General features: G+C 38.2%; 1 protein-coding gene across 36 annotated transcripts in view; it reads left to right on the top strand.

The window, feature by feature from the left end:
- ANK3 (ankyrin 3) overlaps positions 1–25619 on the top strand; it is a 593532-nt gene that overhangs the window by 353881 nt on the left and 214032 nt on the right. The window contains exon 1 of one of the 36 annotated variants that reach the window (XM_088792009.1): positions 10813–10934. The exons of 33 other annotated variants lie outside the window; for them this stretch is intronic. In XM_088792009.1, the coding sequence (XP_088648135.1) occupies positions 10932–10934 (3 nt within the window). In that variant the 5' untranslated portion in view covers positions 10813–10931. Of the gene's footprint in view, positions 1–10812; positions 10935–11027; positions 11208–13085; positions 13192–25619 lie in introns of those variants that run through there. 2 more of the 36 variants (XM_088792005.1, XM_088792006.1) reach the window with 2 other exon arrangements.

Below are 25619 nucleotides of genomic sequence, written 5' to 3'. Positions count from 1 at the left end.
TAATACCACTAGCATTACATATCTCTGTCTTTATTGACCACATTAACTAGATATTCTTTGATGAAAGCCTTTTAATTTGAAAACTTTGGCTTTTGCACTTGATTCTCTCAAAGTACCCTAATCAGAATCTCCATCAAAGTACTTGTTACTTATTCAGTTACTCAAACATGATTTACTGAATAGCAGGCAGTGTTCTCCATCTGCGGGATACTGCAGTCAACAACAGGCAGATTCTTATCCTGGAGGAGCCTGCAGTCTCGCAGGGAGACAGACAATTCACACAGAGATAAGAGCCAGTAAGAAAAGTAAAACAGAGTCAGGAGCTAGGGTGCTGGGTGAGGTGGGTTGGAGGTGCTATTTTTTAGCAAAAACATTTAGGATGGACGTCGCTGACAAGGTAACATCTGCTGGGATCAATTAGAGGTGATTTATGAACTTTGTTCAATGTCATCTGTTGTACTATTTATTCATAGGTTTTATCTGAGAATTTTTCTTTTTGCAGAAACATTTCTGTAAATATTAAATGTGTTATGATAATGAGCATGGTTTGAAACTACAGGAAGGAATGTTTTAGGGAGTTGCTGAGCTATAGGGGTAGAGCCGATGTCAAAGAAAGACCAACTGAAGAGGCAAGAAAATCAAGAGATTGATGGTTAAAGGAGTTCGAGAGGATATGAATGGCTCCAGAGGATAGACAAAAATAAAATAAGCATTGGACAGCAAGAGAAAACCTATATATTCTAGCTTACCCTTGCCTGCTGTAAAGATAACTAATGCTAAAGTAAACTCAGCACTTTTCCCTACTCTCTGCACAAAATGTTATCTACCTGAGTCAAGTGAGGCTCATTTTTTTTCAGCCCTGACTATGACTTAGGGTATTATATTCATATGGTTGCTACACAGAAATATGCATATTCCTTTTCCTATGATTCACACATTACTCACAAGTCACTGGCTTCCTGTCACTGAAGCTCCAAAATCTCTTGAGCATATTTCTCCAGCAGTAGTGGTGACTCTGACAACGCCACGGCTTATGTCATCCCCACGGCCCTGGCAGTGAGTGCCATTTCCAAACTGGGCGCACTCAGTTCTGTTTTGGTGAGTTCAATGACCGCATTTCAGGTATTGTGCTAAGTGAAAGTGGTCCAAAGGGAGTACGACACCTACCCCTGGAGATCACCGCTGCCGAGGCTGTCTTCTCTACACAACCCCACCCTGTCTGTTCTACACCCTGGAGAGCATCCAGGTGCTCTCAGGTGGGCCTCGTTGGTAACTCCCAATCATGGAGCTGAAAAGTCCACTGTCTACCAAGGCCAGGCTGGGGGACTAGAGGAAACAGCTTTGGCTCAACTACAGCTGGTTGTTGCCATGTGGAAATGAAGGGCTGGTTTTGCCAAAGCATCTGGTTTTTTAAGAAGAGGTAGATACCTGGCTTTCTATGTGAAATCTCTTTGTTGAACCCTTAATGAGGGTTGTCATGAAGGAAGATGTGCAACTCATGAGCAGTGTGACTTTGGACAAGTCATTTTTCCTGTACAGGTTTGTTACCGGGAAACATACCTGTTATTGGGGTCCTATGGTTTGTGAGGTCCCGTCCAGGCCTAAGATTCAGTTTTCGCCTTTTGGAGACCACAGATGAACTCTGTGGAATGATGAGGTCAGTGGGACTGTGTCCACCTCGTCTACGGAGTTCCCCTTTAGTGTGGAACAGACCATCCACATTCCTGCCTTTTGGACCATTAGTAAATATATCAGTAGGGAGTAGACACTTCCAGCATTCAACAGACATTTACTGAGGGCTTGTTCTGGGCCAGGTCCTGTGCCAGGTACCATCCTTGAGCCTTCTTTATGAGGATAAAGAGATTTGATCTTTACAACTCGGAGATGCAGGGCACGCAGGCCCATGCTGAGCGCTAGAATAAGGGCTCAGTAGTTGTTGGCTTTCCTCTCCCCCTTCCCTGAGGTTGTCCCCCTGGAGGATCGTCCAGAACTCACTTTGCTCAGCCTAGGATATGCTCATCTTCCTTTAGCAATGTGAAGTATCCTCAAAAGGCAGCGTAAACCTGTCCCCTTTCATTCCTGCCCACAAACTCTAAACCCTGGTTGTTCTCATTCATTTAAAGGTGTTTATTGAGCATCTGCTATATTCCTGCTCTTGTTCTATTAGTGAACAAGAAAGACAAGGTTCTGCTTTTACAAACTAAAATGCTATGAAGGTTTGGAAGGAAAAGAAGAAACAAACTCTAGTAAGTAAAAAATGTAACAAATAGTGCTACTTAGAAAATAATAGTGACAGGGTAGTTATCTCGGGCCTACTTTAGGTTGAGTGGCTAGGAAAGGCCCATCTGAGGAAATGTTACTTATTCTTTGACCTGATTGATAAGAAGAAACCAGGCACGGAAGGTCTAGGCAGAGGAAATAGCAAGTGTAAAGGCTCTGGGGCAAGAGTACAATTAGCACTCGGACGGATATAAAAGAAGGCTGTGTGGCCAGAGCATAGATTGGGAAGAGAGGGCAGAGGTAATAGGTGATGTCAGAGAATTTGATTAGGTTTAGATTTTTTTTTTTCAATTACTTTATGCAATAAGTTTTCTTTCCCCCCAGCTAGAGTATAATTTCCTTAAAGAAGGGAATAAGACTAATCTATTTTTTTGGTCTCTTCTAGCACCTAGTTGCTAGTTCATATTTAGTTAATTGACTGATTATAAGGAACTCACATATCATTTGTGTGGCAAAGTAGAGCTACATTTCAGTGTGGTTTGACAGGAGTCTTCAGAACGGGCCGCCTCTAATTGCCTCGGAGGTTTGAGGAATGCGTTCTTGTCCAGCTGCTATTTCAGCAGTCCCCATGTGAGTTCATACGATCTTCCCTTTCTTCTTCGTTCATCCATGTGCTCTTTTAATGGCATGTTCCTTTTGAGCCCGTAGCCAACAGACCTCCTCCATCTGGGTTAGGAGATAAAGAAGCAGGGATATTTCCACAGTCTTTGCAATGAAACGGCCACCACCACAAGATGGCCCTTCTCCACTAAGTCTGGCACTTTGATGAGAGGAGTTCTTTTTCTCATCACGACTTCCCAGCCCCCCTTCATCCTCTGTGGGCCTGAGAGAGATTAAAGATGGTTGGAATGCCGGCCAGAGTCATTAAGTGTTCTCACCCCTTAGAACAAAACACATGACATATGCCAGTCCTTTCTGCAGAGCAGCAGATCATCATGTGACTTGCTCCACTTGACCTTTCCAGTTGCAGAGTTGAGGAAAAGGACATTGCAGACAGAAATGATGGGTGAAGATTTTTAGTTATACCCCCTTTTTGAATTTCTGGGGAGAAAAAAAATACTTTCAGTGGAAAGGCGATGGCTTCAATAATTTTATTATTTCTACACATTTGAGACATTGGGGTTAACTTGTGTTAGAATCTGGGGTTCAACGTGACAGCAATCAAATTGCAGGTCTGTCTGGCATAGACATCAGGGCTCCAGAATCGAGAGTTGCTTCTCAATAACTTAGTCACTTTGATTTATTACATTGTTCTCTTTCTGTCTCCTGAACTTTTGTTGATAAATGCATTTTTAATTCCTCAGATTAAACTAGGATTTACTTTTTTTCCTAATGTATCCAAATCATGCATAATTTCTTCCAATGTATAATTTTCTGGATTAATAGTGTTTTCCACTCATGAAAAACAATCAGTTTTCTTTAAAGAATTATCCGTTTAACATGTCTCATATAACATACGAGTGTGTGTGTGTGTGTGTGTGTGTGTGTGTGTGTGTGTGTTACAAAATCAGTGCCTGGAAAAAGGATCTTCTTTTCATTTGTGGATGAAAATCTGTCATCCATAAGTCAGACCCAGAATGAGAGCATTGCAATTAGAGTTGAATAACCATTAGAAGATTCCTGGAAACCTAGATCATATAATATACGAGTGGAGAGAGAGAGAGAGAGAGAGAGAGAGAGAGAGAGAGAGAGAGAGAGAGAGAGTACACGCACACATTTTAACTCTATGTCATAAGATTTTTAAAGAAATGGAGTAAACTGATTTCTGCCTGATTAGTACAATTTAGGAAACTGCTAAATGCTAGATTTTGGGGTGATTGATTTTTCAAACCTAAGTCCTATTCTTCTCTTTCTTTGGTTTCTTCCTTTCTGATGGTTTAAATAGAGAATTTTGAAAGGGTTGGTATATTTCTGCAAGTGTTTTTTCTTTACTCACAAGTGTTAAGCAGAGCATGTTGGGGTTCAAAATGCAGAGACTACCTATGTGAGTTATCCTCGCCTTCTAATTTCTCGGAAATGTGTATAGACATCCCTGGAGTAACGTTATTGCCCTGGAGTAACGTGGCAATGTCTACAATGCACAACTGTAAGCTCATCATCTTTAAAAGTGTTGTTCTTAGGCCATTCAGAACCCCCAGAGTTCATTGCATTTACAAAATCTCAAGCCCTGATTATACATAACAGCAGAATCATAGTCAATTTCATCTAGCTAAGAATATATACATTCAGCAGAGCCCTAGTGAAAAGGAGGAGGAGGAAATGATCATTTCATAATAAGTTCTATATTTTGCATGCTGCATGTTTATATACTCAAGAGTATATGAAATAATGCAGAAATATCTCACCATCAAGTTTCTTCAGGCCATACTGAACACGGCTTTGGTAGTCCAGAAATCACTTGGCTTCCTTAATGTGATATACATAAAAATAAAAATACATAAAAATCAGTGTGTTTTCCTCATTACTGTAGAGCACCTTTTATAATCTGTTAGCTATAAAGTGTGCAGGTATTGAGAACGCATGTATATGAAGTGTTGAAGACTGTATGTTACCACACATCATTTGCTTTCTTGTGTCTTTACATAGAATCTTTATTCTACTGGCCTCACTGTATATAGAGCCAATTGCAGAAGGAAGGAAGGAGGAAGGGAGGGTATGTTGAGTTTATTTATTCCATTTGTCCTGGAATACAAGATTTTGAGGGGGTGTGGTAGCAGGGCTTGGGGTGTTAGGGGTATGTGCGGAGGAGTGTGGGAGGCTGTGGAGTCAGTGAGAAGAGCAGCACCTCAAGGAAAAAGGTCTCCCAGACATTCCGCTTAAGAGGAATTTGTAGCTACTTTCTGTTGGGGATAAAGGAAGCCTCTTCAGGGTTCAGTGAGTTGGTCGTTCCCACCGTAGAATTACTTGTTTTACTAAATGTGACCCCGAGGTAGCTGTTGTGTTGTATACTCGCCTACATAGGATATCACTGGATTTTGGATGGTGGAGGCTTGAGGTCCTGGGAACGGAGAGAAAAGGGAGGTGGAATCACTTCCCTGACCAGTTTGTCTCCTTTCCACCCTCACCACATCAAGTTCCTGGCCGCATGGGGCCATCCAAAACCAGGTTCCCTTCATCGTCAAGGGTCTCCTGTCCAATCTGGGTCTCTCAACTGTTCTTTTATCCTTTATCTTGTCCATTTCTCTGCTGATAAAGAAGGGAGAATATGCCCCGATGAAGATATGGAAAATATTGAAAACAGCCAATCCAGATTACTTGACTGTTTCAAAGCTCCCTTGTAGATTAGATCATTTGCCCTCTTAAAAGCTCCATGAGCTGGTTTTTCCATGTGTTCCTGTGAATAATGCGTATGTCATGGTCTCAGCTTGAAAGAAGGGGGAAAACAAGGAAAAGAGAGAGCACACTTTGTTACTACAAGGTTTCAGGAGTCACATCAGTGATGTAAATGCTGTCATTGTTTTTTCCTTTTTAAAAAACATTTTATGTTTATGCCAAATACTGAGCCGAGAATTATATACACAGTTCGGGTCCTCGTACTCAGTATTCTCTGTGTGACACCCAAAGGCAGGGTAGTGAGTATATTAATACCATAAACTATCACATGAAAAGAGTGATGTTTTGTGTCATCTAAAGCAAATGGGTAAATGCATCCTCCTGGGGTTTTGTCAGGTTTCTGCCATTTTTCAATCTCAGAGATCAGACAGCATACTAAGTACACAGGATACTCCACTGCCTTTTGCAAAAATGCCTCACAGGGACACAACCTCCAGATTCCTGGCTCTGGATCAGGGGTTAGCAAGCTTTCTCCTAAAAGGGGAGGATAGTAAGTATTTTAGGTTTTGTTGGCACATTCCAACCAAACTTTATTTGTGAACACTGGAATTTGAATTGCATATTATTTTCACGTGTCATGGAATATTATTATGTTATTTATGTCAGCCATTAAAAAATGTAAAAGCTAGTTTTAGTACACGGGCTTTCCAAAAACAGGGAACGAGTCAGTTTGGGACCTAAGGTCATGGTGTGAACATCCCGGATCTAGATATTAGTGACATCTCAAGACAAGCCAAACCATCACAATTAAGAAGTTGGCATGTAGGAGGCCCATTTTCAGGATGAACAGTATGGGAGTGGGGCAGCTTTTCAACCATTTGTCTACTGGGTCTTGAAAGGATTTGTGAAGTAGTGGAATTTCTGGCACAAACATCCTCTTGCTTGAAATGATTTCTGACATTGAGAATTATCTCTGAAATACATTGACTATGCAGATGCTACCAGCCTCTCCTGTGGTCTTCACTGCCTCCTCCCACCTTCCTGAAACATCTGTTGGGCACCTACTGTGTGGAGCTCTTGGTTAAGGGTTGGTGACACGAAACGCAGCACAGAGTACTCAGAGCCTGTAGGCAGAGCAGATGGAGTGAGAGAAAGATCTCACACACACACAGTGAGCAGCATGTTGGGAGGGCGGCACCAGCCCGCACACCACCCAGACCTCATCCTCAGCTCTCAAAGATAACTTTCTTGACCACACCCAACTGGATGGCTCATGATTCGGGGTGGCTTCACATGAGCAGACGCTGGGTCTTGGTTCCTAGTCAGAAACTTGGGTTGATGGGAAAGGTCATAACTTCTAAGGTGCTCTGTATTTTAAACATCCATCCAGAAAAGTATTATCATGCTCTGCTTTGAGCCAGTGGCTCTTCCACACAGCCTGGTGCAAGTTTCTGTTCCTTAGTCTGAGCCGCCAAATAGTAAATACCGGAAGGGACGCTCAAACCATCATTTTTCATGAGCATTGCTCTCCTTCGCTGAGCAGTATTGTTGTACGTTGAAAAATCCCAAGTTGAATATCATTTTGTACATTAAGTCACTGTGCAAGTACCCTAAATCTTTATGCTTGTTAAAGGAATATTGTGATTTCTAGGCACGGCAATCTCATGATTCACAATCTACCATCATGGAACCACTCCAGGCTTCCATTTCTTCATCCTGAAAATGACGGGCTTTCATGAAATGAGCTCTGAGATTCTGCGTTTTACTCTACTGTTTATCTTGTGTGTGATAATACGTATATTTTTCAATATTGGGTTTCCTAGAGGTGGGGTACACTTTTCTTCTGAAATGAGGTAGGACATGTAACATCACATTCTACTATGGAGCAGTTAGTTTTTCAGTGGACCCACTAGACTCCCAGTTCAGGCTGCACCAGCCTCCCACATCGGCCTGTACTTACCGTATAGGGGTATTAGCTTCTGTCCCTGCTTCTCCTTTTGCAGCTGCGGTATCTGTGAGATGAGCACCCATAGTTTGGGACACAAACTGTCCTGGCCAGAGGGTAGGTTGAAAGACACAATTATGGGAATTATTTCTCTTCTGATTTAGTATAATTACAGAGTGCTTTTCTCTGAAGAGCCCCATAGAAAGGGTGAATCAGTAGGGAAGAGAAAGCTGGAGATGGGGATCACTCAGGCACAGTTTGAATATTTGGAAGATGATAACCAACTCTTCTGCCTTCTCACCGAAGACAAGATTAAAAAATTAGTGGGAGAGGTCTAAATTAGATGTGAGGAAAAATGCCTTGCCAGTGAGCATGCTTAAACACCGATGCGAGTTTTTGGGGGGCGGGGGTGGAGGGGGGGGACCTGGGTGGATAGGACCTTTGATGCCCTGCCTGGAGCCGGACATCTTTGCTCTCTGATTTCCTTTGCTGCCACGAGGGACTGCCTGTAGAATCTGAGTGATAGATCTACAGGCCTGGACTCCCAGACCCCCGGCATTCTGATTAACCAGGTGTGGTTAATACAGACATAAAGGACTGCTTTGAAGAGGACAAGAAACATGGCAAGTGCCATTGGCAGGAAGTCTGCAGGTCCAAAGGAAAGAGCTGGGCTTGGGGATGAAACCTAGGGTTTGATGGAAAAATAAATTGCCCTCAATTGGCCAACATCCAGCTTAGGGATTGTGAGGATTTCTTATGCTAGCCTCATCTTCTCCAGAGCATCAGCTGACGGGACCTTTCCCCTTGTCTGACTCTGCCCCCAGATGCAGCAGGCGCATCAGACTTCCTATGTTCCAGAGATAACTCTGGTTCTGCCTCACTGTGTGTTAGTCCAGAAACAGGCCCGGAGTGAACAAGGTGATGGTTTTCCTGGTCTTTCCTGCCAAAGCACTGTTTCCAACGCCTACTAGGTGCTCACCCCATATGTGGTGACTGTATAAATGAATGAGTGTGGGAAGGAAGGAAGAAGATGTACAGTTGATAGTGAACACACTCCCCAGACATTGCAGACCCATGACCAACCCCTCCAAGAGTGTCACACCCCTTTTGGGTGTCATATGTCTTCCTGGGGTGTCATACTCCCTTGGTAGTCACTAGTGCTGTGGTCAGAAGCACAGGCTTTTAGAGCAGAGGACTAAATTTAAATGTTTCTGGGCAGCCAGGTACCTAATGTCAAGGAGAGAAGTAGACCATGGTAAGGCAGTAGGGAGTCCTGGAGGCCAAGGTAGGAAGCCATCACTGAACACCAGGAGACTGTGGCCCCATAGAAACACGGGCTCAGAGTTGCCAGATCCTTGAGATATTTTTCTTTTTTAAACAATAACTCTAGATTTTGATGTGAAATCTTCCCATTTTTAAGAGTTGGCAACTAAAAATATTTTTTTAAACACAATGAGGGCCAAGAAACATGTATTTGTTGTTTGCTGCCAATGTGTGACCTCCCCTCTAGAATCATACAGAATTAGATTGAAATCCTGGTTACTTACTAGCCAGTGACCTTTGCAAGTTACTTAACCTTTCTGAACTTTAGTTTCTATCCACAAATGTACAGATAAGAACAAAAAGAACAAAATAAATGAACAAAACAGAAACAGACTCATAGATACAGAGACCAAACTGATGGTTGCCAGAACAGATGGGGGTTGGGGAGCTGGCTGAAAAAGGTGAAGAGATTAAGAAATACAGTTGGTAGTTACAAAATAGTCATGGGGATATAAAGTACAGCACAGGGAATTGGTCAACATTGCAACAACTATGCATAGTGCCAGGTGGATACTAGTCTAATGGGGGAATCACTACATAAATTATATAAATGTCTAACCACCATGATGTAGACCTGAAACTAATATAAAATAATATTGAATGTCAACTGTAACTGAAAATAATAATAATAGTAATAAAATAATAAAAATAAATTTTAAAATGTACAGATAAAGATTGCTTCACAGGGGCGGCCAGTTAGCTCAGTTGGTTAGAGTGCGGTGCTCTTCACAACAAGGTTGCCAGTTCGAGCCCCACATGGGCCACAGTGAGCTGCACCCTCCACAACTAGATTGAAACAGCTACTTGACTTGGAGCTGATGGGTCCTGGAAAAACACACTTAAAATAAATACAAGTTAAAAAAAAAAAAAAAGATTGCTTCACAACATAGCTATGCCTAAAAGAACATATGTAAGAAATGAATATAGAGCCTTGTATGCAGAGTACTCTATAACTATTTAATAATAATAATATTGGCTATGATTATGTATTATTAGATTGAACCCTATAAAATTACTAGTGTCCATGCAGATTTGACCTATAAAACCATCAGTTTCATTTGGTTCAACATACATATTGTTAATGTAGAATCATACCTTGTATGTTATTATTTTATCATTATTATTAATATTAAGGATAGCCACTCCCTCCTTAAACACATACTTTCTTACTGTTTTCCCTATAGCATTTATCCTGTCAATTGGATGTAATAACTTATTCATTATGTTTATAGCTTATAGCCTTTCTGTCCCACCCTGATGGTATATAAACTTCATCAAGGAGGGATTTTCTCTATTTTGTTCATTGTCTTTCTCTGCCCACCCCACCCCAGCACCTGGAAGAGTAGACATGTGGTAGGCTCTCTGTAAATGTGTGTTGAACAATTGGACTCACATACTGGCTTCCGAAAGTTGAATTCAGTCCCACAGACACTTTCTTTAAAGCCTTGCAGGACTGAGGGAGCTACTGATTAATCAGCACTCTTCTAAAGAAAACATAAATACAAGTTCTAATGATGATGGGTTTTTCAGGGCTTTGACTTCTGATATCAAATATGAGACTAGTAAAAAGTTGCCTATTATGTGTCCCCAAATGTGAAAAACTGAATTCAATTAGTTTAATTAATTAATTGATTAACCAGAAGCGTTTAATGAGTTTTTCTTTCTTTTTTTCCCTGGTGTTACACATGAGCTTTGTAGCGTGCAGTATTCTTAAAAAGATCAAGTGTATTTGCGCTCAGATAGAAGGAGATTAGGTTTGTAAGATAACTCTCCTTGGCAGTACAGTGTGCTTTCACTGAGTGTGTGTGAACCCATATGTACATTCAATAGTAAAGCTAATGGAGCGCAAGAAATTCACTTTAAAAAGCCCAGTAGTAAAGGGCAGGCCTGACTGGATTCCAGAGACAGATGAGAAAATGGTAGTATTGTCTTTCCAAGGAATGTCAGAGTAGCCTGCATACAGAGGAAAGTGCTGATAAGCAGAATGACAAAAGCTGGCTTCGTGAGTGATTCCCAGCAGCCAGAGTACACTTCCAGCTGATTGCCCTGCTATTTTCGGTATTCCCCATATCATGACTAAATACACAGAGCTCCACTGGAGGCCACAAATATGGTAAGTCAGTGGGGAATTCTGGGAGGTGCCCCATTATTTGGAAGGCACCTTCTATTTTCCTCTCTGCCCCCACCCACGTCCCATTTAAAAAGTTAAGAAAATTCTGACCGTCTTTTACCTCTTTACTAGGAGGCAGGGAAAACCTTTACATTTCCCAAGGCGGATATTTTTAGACTCAGTGCTCAGTCCAAAGTGTTAACTAATTGAGTTATCAGGTTTCCTACTTGGCCACACAGAATGGCAGTGGAAGAGGGAGAGAGCTTCCCAGAACAAGTAAGCATTTACAGTTTCGGAATGAAATGCATTTTCCTTAAAGAAGTGCTGATTTGGCATGGGTGGTTATACCTTTTAAAAAATTGCTTGTTGCCGGATAGGAAGGAAGCTAGCCTGTCTGCACCATGAATCCCCTGAGTTTAGTGTTTGGGGGACAATGGGCTGTCCTTTCTTTCTGTTTTGCTCGGATCTGGATTCTAGGTACGTTTTGCCTGTGGTGTCATTTGGGGTGTGCTCACCTCAGGCCTGTCTTAAGAGGATGCTTAATGAAATGCAAAGAGATGGTGGGCAATTCGGGGTGCAGGAGGGCCTAGTGGACCCAAGAATTTACGAAGGTTTAATTAAGTATTCCCACTTTTCTGCTGAGAAATCTGTGGGCTTTAATACTCAGCTTTCTCTGGTTAATTACAAGGGGGTATTTGGAATTTTACAATTGGGGGAGAAAACACCATAAAGTTAAAAAGTTGTTTTGAAAACTCATATAAATGGTAGATGGAGGATGTAATTAAAGGTTGGAAAATGTAATTTTATTTCTGTTTTAATAGAATCACACATACATATAAATATGTCATCTTCTTTAATAATTTTAAAGAATTAGCATAGTAAGCCATTTTCCCCTTAAGGGATGCCACATTAAAGGAAAAGGGAGTAAATATTTGCTTTATGTTTATAAAATTTTGAAGTATTTGATTCTGAATGCTTCATAGAATGCTATTTACATTATGTCATAGTTCAAGATTTCTTGTGATCTCTTGTTTCTGTGTCTTTTCAGTTTATCTAACTAGTTTATCTAACTATGAGAACATATATACTACGAATAGTATTTGTTGACACAGTGTATTAAATCTTGAGCATAAAATGAACATTTTGTAAGTGAAAATTGTCATAATGACTAGAAGGAGACCATAAAAATGGGGACACTGGTGCTAGTTTTAACATCAGGTAGGCAGGCATGCTAATGGTTTTGAGAAAAATTTCATTTTGTAGTGTTACAAAAAGCAATTTGGAGAACTCTCAAATTTTTGGACTTATTTTCAATGGATTCAGTTTTAATCTTTGTATTCTTAGAGATAGATTAATCTTTTAGCAAAGAATGTTTTTTATGACCTTTATGTAATGTTGCTATATTCCAGAGGAGATATTTATGAGATTTTAATCTGAGTAAAACTTTGCAAACATTCTGTGTGCCTCAGAGAAAGATAAACTTTGAGATTCATAATAAAGATATAAGTATTATTCATGAATCCCAAGCATTAATTGTGATTAACATACTGGTAACATAAGCATATTGGCAGATGAGTCCTAAAAATCATGTTATGTCACTCTAAAAATAATTGACTGACTATCAAATCTGTGAGCTGTCCCGAAGGTTGAATTTTGAATGTCCATTCTGTTCCATTAATTGTGGGATTGAAAACTTTACATATAATCATAATAACATTTGCTGATTACCTAGTGAGATTTGGCTTTGAGAAAACTAATTGCTAGGAAGTTTTGAGACAAATGCAAAAACAACAAATCTTAAAGAATGTACCTGACAAGCTTTGGCCTTTTATGAATTAATGAGTTATTTAAAAAAAAAAAAAAAAGACCTGAGATCTGAAAGAAAATTTCAAATAAAAGCAAATCATCTTGTTTCTGCCTCATGTCAGAATACATCAACTAAATGGTGAAAGCATTTGAATCAGCCCATATGTGCAGCATTTTCTGTTTTTGTGGGCATGCTGTTTAAAAAATGTGTAATAAAATGACAGACTGAATTTGAAATTATCCTGCCCTAAGCAGTGACTCTGGAAGGGCACTGACCCGACACAGATCACACAGAAGTCCCATCACAATAGAGTAGCGTATTCTATTGCTGGACTGGGTTTAGTTGGACAACGAATAAGAATTATTCATCTCCTGGTTTCATCTCTAATTTGAATGGAACACTGAGCAGTCTATCTGCATGAGCTGAATTATGGATAAAATCCTTGCAAAGAGGGTATTGTAGATAATTTCATTTTCACAATGATCATTAATACCTCCTGCTACTTCTGTTTGGCTTGTGGTTTCTATAGTTTTGTTTAGAGATTTTCTGTAGGTTCGCTTAGTCTGTGTTTTGGAAGAGAAACTTTCAGTGATTATGCAAATTGTTATTGAGAAATATTTGCAGCACAAACCTTCTAGAAAGGTAAATGTGTGTGTGTACCTTTGCCAATTTTAGAAACTCTCATGGGTTGTTAATAATTGAGTGTTTATGGAAGAACTAGTTTTGCCATAAATGATTGATGAAAAATTAACTCTTGAACTTGAAATAGTGCTCATGAAAAAAAAAAAAAGAAGCTAGACTGTAATGTTGAGCAAAGCTCAAATTTAATACAATTGTAATGTGCATTTAGAGGCAGCTAATGATAAGATCTTTCAATAGCTGGGAATTATTTTTAAATCTTACAAAGGTACTCTATAATACCAAATAGAAATTCTTAGTATTATTTCATTTTCTACTTCCAACTCTGTTCTATTTTGTATGTCTGATTTTTAATAATCAATTAATAAATGCATATTTAATTAATGGGAGAATCCCTAGTTTTATTATTTTCACTTTGGGAAGTTAAGGGCAAGTAGGAAAATTTATAGTCAAGATCAAAAAAGGAATCACTAAACCTGTCTTTCCTGTTGATACTAACTATAGTTTCTTGTTTTGAAATGGGAATTTTTAGTTATGTAGTATGATATTTACTTATCAATTAACTTTGTTTGCTTCTATGTGAAAATACAAAGATACCACATCTTCTTAATTATAAATTTGGACAATAATCAAGTTTAAGCAATAAGATAAAAGAGAATTAATTCTAAGTATCATGTCTTTTTGAACAATCATTTTCTTTATAGTGCTAAGGTGTAATATTTTTAGTCACAAAGTAAGATATATTTGCTGACTCTTTGTCCTAAGGCAGTGTTTGTTGTATTTTCTTTTTACTGTTGTCCTCAGAATATATTGTAAAATCTCGTAAAAAAATTCCAACTGTCTTCTAATTAAACTTCTGATAAATGTATTATTATAGAATAAATTTCAGAGTATATCAGGTAGATATCTACAGTTACTAATTACTCATTTATTAAAAACCTACAAAGAATTTAATTCTTTTATTTTAGGAGCCACTTTTGACTATTATATGAAATAAAGATCTATGTAGACATTCATGATAGATACTCATTTCCAGAGAATGATATGAGGAAGTTAATGTCATTTTTCTTTGACCAATTTAAAAAGTATAAAAAGGCCATAATGTTAAAAATTGCTTTGTAAAGTCTGGGTATACTTCAGCTTTAGTCTTGAATTCTTGATTACATTGTATTCTAACGCAGCATCATTTTGACATATTACTGGTTGACATGTTTCTGTAATCCAGTGATTGTTCTGTTATATTTTGAAAAGACATGTCAATAAGCTAAATTTTACTTAGAATTCTGTAGGTTTTTAAACATAGCCTGTGTCTTAGTCATCTTTTAATCCCCTGAGGCTGGTACATATTAAGCACTCAATAAATACTTTTTAGAATTTTTAAACAAATCCTCATCTTTAAAGAATGTAGCCTCTTATAATTTTAAGCAACTCATCAAAAGAGTATTTGAATTAAATTGAAAGTAAACTTGATATTACTTGTATAGCTGAGAAGGAGCCAAAAATATTTAATAAATTCGATTTAAAATAATGTTTAGGCTTCTGGCCACCATTTATTCTTACAATAAGAGATAATATTTTAAATATTTTAAACAGAAAATATTACTAATTAACTTTCCACTTTTGCAACCAAAATGAAATTTGTCAGTCTAGAAGTTTCCCGAAATAGAGGATCTGTGTATATACTTGTGTTTACAAAACAAGGACAAGTTGTCGATAAAGAATTTTCCTGCTATCTTTCTGATATGACAACACTAATTGCAATCGGATGTGTTGTTCATTTCTCACAAATCATTTCCACGAACATTAAGTTGACATTGAGGACAGTATTATCCACTGGAAAAGTGTAGTGGTGTTTAAGTATGTGGGGTGTATAGACAAAGCCAGTTGGAAAGATCCTATCTGGAAGAGGGCTGAATCAAGGGAGCAAAAAGGCAATAAACAGGCAACAACTATCGTGATCTTGGTCTGTACTTTACAAAAATAGCACTGCCTTTATTTAGACTTGGTCTTCCAGTTCAGTCATGACTCTTGCCTCAATTATTCTGTTAGGAGGTGGTGGGCATCGGTACCATGAGCTAATAAGTCTTTGACAACTTGGTTGTAGAACAGCCACTCTGAAAACATGAACCCCTGAGATTCCCCGAGACCCTTCCAGAGTATTCCACTTCCTATGAGGTTCCCCCTTTTCTAACTCTATTATCTATTTGAGGTCAGATTTCCTTCAAATGTTTCAACCAAAACAACACATGGCCACAGATTGAATGTAGAAGTAGATATGAGAATCTGTCTTCTACTGTCAGACAATTAAAGAGGTTTGCAAAACTATAAAATAATACCAGTCTTGTGACCATTTTTGTTTGTTTTGGAAAATAGTTATTTTTCATGAGATTTTTAATGTTACTGTGTAATGTGTTATTGTTATTTTAAATTAATAAATATGTGTTTAATTCTCAGTTTTATCTTCTAATATAAGAAATAATAGTTATAACCCTCGTAATCAGAAGTTCTTCGATGATCCTCAATAATATTTAAAAGTATAAAGGGACCCTGAGACAAACATGTTTTGAGAACCACTACTCTAGACAGATTGCAATACAAATGTTCCCTGGCCTTGTTTAACTTAGCTACTGAAAGCATTGGTTAAAAACAGTCAAATTCATGAATTCACCTTTTTGACCAATTGTATTCACTGGACTCTCATGACACTAGACATAGCCAAGCAAGCTTTAAAAAAAAAAGTGAAAAAAATGTTTGACTGATAATAAGGTGAACTATTCAGGGACAACTGTATGCCCGGCCATTTCTAACCATTTTACATATAGTATCTCCCTTAATCTTATCAACAGCCTTGTAAGTTAAATTTTACTGCTATTCTCGTTTTACAAATAAGGAAACTGAGGTACAGTGTGTTTAAATACCTTATCTAAGGTCACACAGTTTATAAATTGCACGGCCAGATTTTGAACTGAGGCAGTCTGGCTCCAGAGTCTGAACTCTGAAACTGTCAGACTATATTGACTTGCTGATAGGTCTAAACTAATCCATTACTTTCTATCTTCAAACACTTACAAAATAATGCATGGCATGCTATCCCTGATTTAGCATCTTCATCTTTATACAGGAAGGGCAATTTCTTAGATATGAGTCTGTACTCCCAGGATCCTGGTAGTATGTCTTAGCTGTTAGACTATAATACAGCCACATATTTCAAAGTCACCTACCATGTTTTAATTACTTATAACTACATATTCCAATGGTTACCTAAACTTTGGGATAAAGTCTACTCTTATATACTTCACTTTATGTAATGAAAAATTATATCCTTCATTATCTTAACTACATGTTTTCATTGTAGTTTTGAAAACATCTCTTCATGCATCTGGGCACTACTTGCTCTGTTTTACTCTCTTCCATTTTATTGCATTCAGTGTAAAGCTGATAAGTATTCTATTTATAAATCTTGTCCAGGAAAAACGTAAATGTCACTTAAAGATTATTTAAGATTCACAAATCAATCTGTCAGTCTATATACCTATCTAACCTTATTTTAAAACATATTTTTTATTCATTCAAATAGGCACTTATTTAGCTGCATTCTCACCAAGGGCTCCTAAGATCTCTTTGTTGATCATAGACTCAGGTAGAAATGAAAAATGTAAATGGAAGGAGCAATAGCGTTTTGGTATATTGGTTTTAAAAAGAATGAGTATGAAACCATCCTTACCACAAGTCCCCCAAAAGGCAGATAATTTCATTTACCAGCAAGGCTCCAGCTGCACCAGCTGGCACACACATTTTAGGATGAGAAATGCAGGAACCCTTCCTCTCACTAGCTGACGCCTCCTCTCCCTCTGCTGCTATGGGCCTCACCCTTCAATTCCTCTGGGCTTTCAACCTCAGGCCTCAAATTATCTAACCAGGAAGCTAAGTCCAGTGTATTGTGATTTCCTGGCTGATTCCCATCATATAAAGTATATTTATGCATTGGAAAAAAATAGTGACATTTGCAGTATTAAGTCTATCCATACTAAAAACTAAGCTATTTCATGAACTCAAAAAGAAAAGAAAAGAAAGACTTTTGGAAAGTGTTCATCTCCTCAAATAAATCCTTTCTCTTTTCTCCTGGTACCTAGACCAATTTTAGCTTGTCACTGTTTTCAGTTGCTATATTTAAAATGTGAATAGTTCCCCGGATTAAATATTTTAGGGCTCATGCCAATACCTCCTACATAGTAAGGATCCTTAGGCATGAAGCCCTGACATCCCTGTTCTGATTCATAACTTACTACATAAATGGAAAAATCCCAGTTGACATGTTTTATATAATCCACCATATATAATGCCAGAAGTAATTGCTATGCATTTCCTAACTGATAAGTAGCAGCATCTTACCATTACAACGTGCGTCTATAAGGGACTCTGCAGTTTGTTGTTGTTGTTTGGCCAAGCTATGCAACAACTAGGTATTTGTTTTATAAACAAAGATGCCCCACAGACTAAAATTTTGACTGCATAATACTATTGCATTGGGGGCTCAGAGCAACTTCATCTGATGTCTAAAGAGATAAGGCTATGTGTTGTTTTTGGCCCTCTTCATGTGAGGTGTGGGTCATAATGTTTAGATGTTGTTCCCACAGACTACGTGGGATAACTGTGCAGGGAGAGTTACAACATGGGTAGTATTTGGGGAAAAGGGAGTTTGGAGAGGTCCAATTCAACCTAGGAGGCTGGCAAGAACATCTTCAGCGAAGTTGTTTCACTAATTTGAACCGTAAAATTGTGGACGAATTCATTCTTTTTAAAAATGTTTCAATTAAAGTTTACAAACAATATTATATTACTTTCAAGTATACAACATAGTGATTAGACATTTATATATCTTATGAAGTGATCATCCTGGTAAGTCTAGTACCCATCTTACACCATATATAGTTATTACAATATTATTGACTGTATTCCCTATGGTGTACTTTACATCCAGTCATATAGTGACTGTTTTTATAACTGGCAATTTGTATTTCTTAATCCCTGTCACCTTTTTCATCCATTCCCCCAAACTTCCTCCCATCTATCTGGCAACCATCAATTTGTTCTCTGTATCTGAGTTTGTTTTCGTTTTGTTTATTTTGTTTTTTAGTGACACACATATAAGTGAAATCATGCTATTTGTTTTTCTCTGTCTGACTTATTTCACTTAGCATGAAACCTTCTAGGTCGAGCCATGTGTTGCAAATGATAAGATTTCATTATTTTTTATGGATGAGTAATATTCTATAGTATATATGTATGACCTCTTCTTTATCCATCTCTCTATTGATGGACACTTAGGTTGCTTCCATATCCTGGCTTTTGTAAATAATGCTTTAGTGAACACAGGGATGCATGTATCTTTTTGAATTAGTGTTGAGGACCTGAAGAGACATTTTTCCAAAGAGGACATACCCATGGCCAATAGACATGAAAAGTTACTCAACATCATTAATCATAAGGGAAATGCAAATTAAAACCACAATGAGGTATCACCTCACACCTGTCAGCATGGCTATCATCAGTAAATTAACAAACAAGTGTTGGTGAGGATGTGGAAAAAAGGGAACCCTTGTGTTTTGTTGATGGGATTGCAAATTAGTGCAGCCACTATGGAAGACAGTTTGGAGATTCCTTAAAAATATTAAAAATAGAACTACCTTATGACCCAGCAATGCCCCTTCTGGGTATTTATCCGATGATGTCTAAACAGTAATTTCAAAGATATATGCATCCACCCCTATATTCACTAGAATAATTCATTCTTGTTCTTGTACCATGAGGTACTGGTAAGAACATTAAATCCAGGAATCTGAAATTCTATGTTTAGCCATTTCCTAACTAGTTAAGAAAAATCACACCACTCTTTGCATCACTTTCGTATTTATATAAATAGAGCTAATTTGGTGATCTCCGTACACCGCAAAAAATACGATGCATGTAGAAAAATAGAAACGTACTTTTGTTGTTAATACAAAGCAAGCTATGTAGTAAGACTAAGAAATAATTATTACTATAATTGACTCTTTGCTTACCAGTGCATTAATTCAGGGCTAGAGATTATTTAGTAAATATTGTTGAGGTGAGGTGAGGGCCAGTGCATGCCATTCTCATGCTGTGACTATAGTAAATGAAGGCATGATGAGGTCATGTCAGCGTAACCATTCCAGAGGTGGGAAAGCCTGATCACTTAAGACAGCCACTTCCTTAGGTGAGCAATGGAGAACGGATCAATGATTTTATAGGCAGCCTCGCTCTCAGGAGAGCAACAGTGATTTTTTTAAGTGTTCGTGTGGGAAACAATTGAGACAGATGAACTAGATGAAACATAGAAGAGAAAAGGATGACAGATAATGAGAAAGTATAAGACCCCAGTGGTTCTTCGTTTTTGTTCAGCACTTGCCTTCTGCCTAAAAAATGGAAAAAGTTTCAATCACCTGTTTTGGAGAACCTGTCATCCACAAAGTTTACACGTTACAAACCAACATCAGTTGCTTACTATTTTATGCAGCCTTTGATTGAATTCTTGTTTTAACTCAATGGGGAAAATAATTTCCTAAAATGGAGATGGTTAAAATTTCCAAAAGGACTAAATCTTCCTTATATTAATATTCCATCTTTGTGAGTTAAGAGAAAAATAAAAATTTTCCAGGGCTGTCGTATGTTCTGAATTTCTGAGCACTGAGATTGCTGCAGGTAGATCTGTTTTGTTTTTCAAAGCAACATATTACCATTTCTCTGGGTCTTTATCCCGAGAGATAACCAGAAATATCTAAACACAGCAGAGATTTCAGACAAGTCTGGTAATGAGTACACCTGTGAAGCATACTTTTCCAAAAAGTTGTCTTTATCTGTGGTTATTTTCCAGGTGTATTAATTTGGATCTTTATGTTTCAAAACAACCAAAGATAAATATTTTACAAATTTTAAAGTTTTGTCCTTGTATAACTTCACTCTTACATAAGTAAAGACAAATTTGCTGTGTTCTAATATGTCCTTGAATAGAATAAAATGTAAGGGTTCGTTTTGTTTTCATTTTAAATTTCATTTTAAATATCTTACTCTAAATTATCTGGCAACTTAGAATGGGCACTATCTGAATGAATGTGTTCTAGGGTATAAGCAGTGATTCTGCTCTAGTCTAGTGGTTAAAAAAAAAAAATCTGTTTATTGCTGCTCATGTCCTTGGGTAGGACCACAGCCCCATGTCAAATCCCAAATATTTTGGATAAAGAGCTACTCCTCTGCACACATGTTCTGTTAAGTACCCTGGCTACAAAAGAACTTTTATTAACTCGTTTCCATTTTTGCTCATTAGGGAAATCTATCATTTACCATTAGCTGTAAGAGTACTTGAATATTGCACAATATCATGGAGAATTTAATGGAAAGAGAGAATTCACTTGTCATTTAGTCTAATTCTATCTAATCTAAAATCCATCTAATCTATCAATTCCTAACATCATGTATAGCATTCTACCAATCCATACTAGTGTGAGGACAGAACCTTTGTGTACAGCACACTAAGACACCTTGCAACTTCTATACTGACTGTGAAGACAGCTTTTACAACATTTTAAGTCCAAATGGTTTGAAATTCTGCCCTAGGCTAGTACAAATCAGGACAAAAGGCTACTATATTGACTTTATCTTATTAAGATATACACAGCTCTCCTGTCTGATACATATGGTTTTATACCCCTTGAGAGGCAGCTGAAACTGGCTCTTTAAAATTTTATTTTATGTTCTCAGAAAATTTCAGATAATCTCCAATAAATCCTGTTTGGTAGCTGAACAGAATCAACTTAACGCTGAGAAATATTAGAAATACCCCACCCACCCAACAACAACATCCAAATGCACTTTTTGTTATTCCACGGTAAACATCTTTCGTCTCTGTATTTATTTTTGTTTCTAATCAGCCTGCAGGATAATTTTTAGGGGTCTGAATTCTGAGCGAGAAAAGACACTGCAAGGAGCCTGGATTCTGGATCTTCCTTTGGATGTAAACCAGATCATAGTAGGAAGACTTGAGGAGAGTGGGTTTTTATCAGTATGGCAAAGGAAATCTCTTAAAAACACTGCCTTTGTAAAAACAAAAGCCTGCCAATGCTGTATTTATTTTCTTTAACTGATTCCTACTCCCCTCTCCTGAAAGATAAAGATGAGAGTGTATTTTGCCTTTACACTTCAGAGAGGCCACTGTGTGCCCACCGCTACCCTGGCAGGGTTGTCATGTGCAACAAACAGCAGGGACCTTTCTGGCAAAGGTCCCAGTGTAAAGATGCTAACCATGCCTAACATGTGTTAGGGGACAGTGACCTCATTTTCAGGGATGAACTGAGGTTATTTCCAAGCAAAATCTTTACAATGGCAGCCTTGTAGCAGTTGGAAGGAATCTGTGGAGGCAGCCCCTTAGACTGCAGTGGTTTTGATAGTGATCGTTACAGATACAGAGAGCCCTAAGAAGCATTTTCCTTACTGGTTTAAGCCCCCAAACCTTTGTACTCCAATTCGTACTGCTTTATGGATGGAAAATGTTGGTTTATTTCCAATAACTGGGTAGCTATTAAATAAAGAATAAAATCTTAATAAGCCAAGGTTTTCCCTAATTAAAAGGGTTCAAGTTTTTTCAAACACACACACACACACTCTCCCCTTTATTTAAAATATCTGCAACCTACCCCCGAACACGTACCTAAAAAGTACCTATTTGCTAACATAAATACCTAATACCCCTTTGGTAAAAAAAAAAAAAAAAAAAAAAAAAAAAGACAAAAAACAAAAGAGAGAGAGAGAGAGAGAGAGAAAACCAGTCTCCTAAAGATCTGAGGTTTTTATTGACAGGAGGCAGATTGTTGCATGAATATCACAGTTGTTTTGGTTGTGCAATTGGTCGCATTCTTTTGACATTGGTCAGAAATTAGATCACTGTGCAAGATATCTATAAAATATCAGCACATAATATCTTACCCTAAATTATCTGGCAACTTTGAATGGGCACTATCTGAATGGATGTGTCCTGGGGCATAAGCAGTGATTCTGCTCTAGGCTAGTGGTTTAAAAAAAAAAAAAAATCGATTTATTGCTGCTGGCTCTCCCCTCACGTGCTTGGGCAGGACCACAGCCCCACGTCAAATCTCAAAGCATTAAACTCAGGAGAACAGGACTCTCAAGTTACTAGACCTTTTTTCATTGAAAGTTATTTGATTCCAAATAAACACACCAGTCTTGGGTTTTGAGAAGCTCTGCAAAGCAGCTCCATTTATATTTCAACACTGTACTTGGCATTGCAAGCGATAATTAAAGATCAGTGCTCTAGAAGATTTGGAGATTTTTATAAGCAGACCCCATACTGTGTAAGTCCCTTACCTGATTGAGATTTTAGTCACCAACAACTACTGCTGATGTTACCAACAAAAACCTCACATCTTTGATTTCTGGTTGTAAAACTTTGTTTTAGAAAGGGTGCCATAGAAGAGTATGAGAAAAGGGGGAGAGGCAAATATGAAAGCCAAAATGTAAAAACCTAGCATTGAGAATTTAATAGTGTCTTATGTGAAGTTAAGAGTCTGTCAGCAGACTTTCACAATGCTTCTTGCAGCACTCCTTTCTTTTCCATTCTGCCTGCCATCCGCCCAAACCTGTCTGTCACATACAGCCATATTTTTATCATAACCTAATTCAATGGCTCTCACTTCTAGTTGCATAAAGAATCACTTGAACTTCATTTATCAGAATGACCAATTGACTCTCTGGAGGTAGGGCCTGAGTGTCTGTTTCGTTGTTGTTTTTAATCATCCCCTGGAGATCCTTGACATGGTAGGTTGACATCCATTGACCTGCATATTTTTTTGTCTCCATTTCCTCCCACAGTCTAACCTGCCATCAATTAATTGGCCTAAAATATAGATGTAATGAATTCCTTCCACTTCTCAAAACCCTTCACGGTCTTCTGGTATCTTTATGGTAAAGTTAAATCACGTTTGTCTACCATTCCAAATCTTCTATGAACCTCTCTTTTACTATCCCCCCCAAGGGACTCTCCTCGTCAGTAGAGATTGTCTATTCATCATTCCTTACCATTTCTACATCTCTAACCACTTTCCTTTCTTCTTCCCACTAAGTGCCCTCTTCCTCTTAGCTGTTTGTCCAGCTATACCCTGAATGCAGAAATGGCTTTGCCCAATGAACCTCCATGGACTCTCTCAACTTCCATAGGTTCTGCTACTGTGAATTCTAATTCCACATGCTGGTTCCAGTCTGCACAATTAGATGATAAAATCATTGAAAGCAGTGACTGCATCCTCACGGTAGAGGCCAAGTAGACATTACTGCTTTACTGCTAGGTATTGAACCCTTTATTGAATATGAACCCTTAATCCTGGTGATGGAATAAACAGTGTAATATCACTTTGATGATTAGTCTTTATTTTATACTTAGGAAGCATGTATTATTTACTACTTCAAGTCCCAGACTTGTGATTTCACTTTCAACACACCTCACAGTGGCGTTTAGAATATGGATTTAAGAAAACAGACTGATGTACTTCCTGGATATGTCTGCACAAATATACTGGTACCACCATTCACATTTAAGTTAACATGTCCCAATATGGGAAAATCAGAAAATTGGTGTTCTTCCTGGTCCATATTTTCTGATGCCAGAAACCAGGAAATGTCATCTGTTGAATCTGGCCACCTAGGCAATTCGTCAGGAAATTTTTAGTGGAAGAAACTTTGAGGTGTCTTAGAGTCTTAGGTGTCTTCTTGAGAAGTAGAAAGCATGGTTAGTAGGCCTTTTGTATAGCAAGATTTATATCAGTTCTTTTGTTATTTTTTTTAAATGGTTAGTAGCCGGGAGTAAAAAGGCATATGTATTGGTGAAACATTTGATTTTTACCATAAGCCACCTAAGTGTGCATCCATTTGCCTAATGCAGCAGGTGAAAATGAGGCCTTTTCTCTGAGTGTGGGTCTGCCGACTGGAGCTCATGTCATCCTTCCATAACACTAATGCTTTTTCTGAGAGTCCCAGTTTCTGTATGTTTCATGGAAAGCTAAAAATTAAAGTGTTCTGTGAAGTAATCGGAACATAGCATCTTTCTGGATTTTTCTGATTTTTCATTCTTTACAGTCATCTCATCCATATCTGATTCAGCAGCAACATTTTTAGGAACTTCTTCCTAATAAGTCTTTCCAAAGAATTTAATTTCATTTTCATAAAAGTACTCTTTCTCTATATACTGTTTCATAGTTTAATACCAAATTAAATTACATAATTACAAGAATCAGAACAGCTGAGAGAGAAGGGGTCATACCCAGTGTTTATCAGGGAAAATAGGAAAGAGGAAGTGACATATGCGCTGGACCTGGGATTTAGCGGGTGACTCTCTTGGTAGAGGGTGGGGAGCAAGCAGTGGTAGTGAGCATTACTGGCAAAGGGGTGTCCTGGGTGAAGTGTGAGTGCCCGGAAAATATGGGACCTATCAGGAAATCATAAGCCCTTGAGGAATAATATGCCATTTGGATTGCCTTCAATATCAGTATTCATGTTTTAGTACAAGCTGGACGTGTTTCTTTGGGGCAGGTTTTAAAGGGCCTCAGAGACTATGCCAGAGAAGTCGATTGAATGCTGTGGTTTAAAACAGAAACATTTTTATAAATGAAGCATGTCATTGAATGTCAATAGTTAAACATGTCAAAGTAGATCTACTTGGGATGAAACTGCAGATAGGCATGTGGAACTCTACTTACTCAGAGTGTTCTTGGTCTCGGTGTGCAGAAACACGGGTATTGAAAAACGAGCTGGGCTTATTAGCAGAAGGTTGTGGGTTTCAATCCTTCCTGCTTACTTATTAGCCACTTAACACTTATGAGACTCAGTTTTTGCATCTGTAATGAAGATTCCCATCTTGATAGAATTTTTTAAGAAATAAATAATAATAATGCATGAATACTAGTAATAACAAGAATATAATGCTTAGTGAGGACCCTGATCTATAGCAGGCATGCACTAAATTGCAGCTATCATCCTTGTCAGGATTTTCTCAGAAGCCTCAGTGGCTCCTCATGAGCTCCTAAATAGTGTTCAATGCTTTTTGAGCAATCAGCTAGGGACAGAAAGTGTGCTGACTACAACAACCTCCTGGAGGTGTTTAGAATGATCCTGGGTATTGTATGGCTAAGAAATGAACTGGGGAAATAAATAGTAAG

The sequence above is a fragment of the Rhinolophus sinicus genome, chromosome 15 (genome assembly GCF_057876585.1).
Source record: "Rhinolophus sinicus isolate RSI-liver-muscle chromosome 15, RSI-T2T, whole genome shotgun sequence".
Taxonomy (NCBI): Eukaryota; Metazoa; Chordata; class Mammalia; order Chiroptera; family Rhinolophidae; genus Rhinolophus; species Rhinolophus sinicus.
The sequence above is the reverse complement of the archived record's forward strand: the minus strand, read 5'-3'. Positions and strand labels throughout refer to the sequence as shown.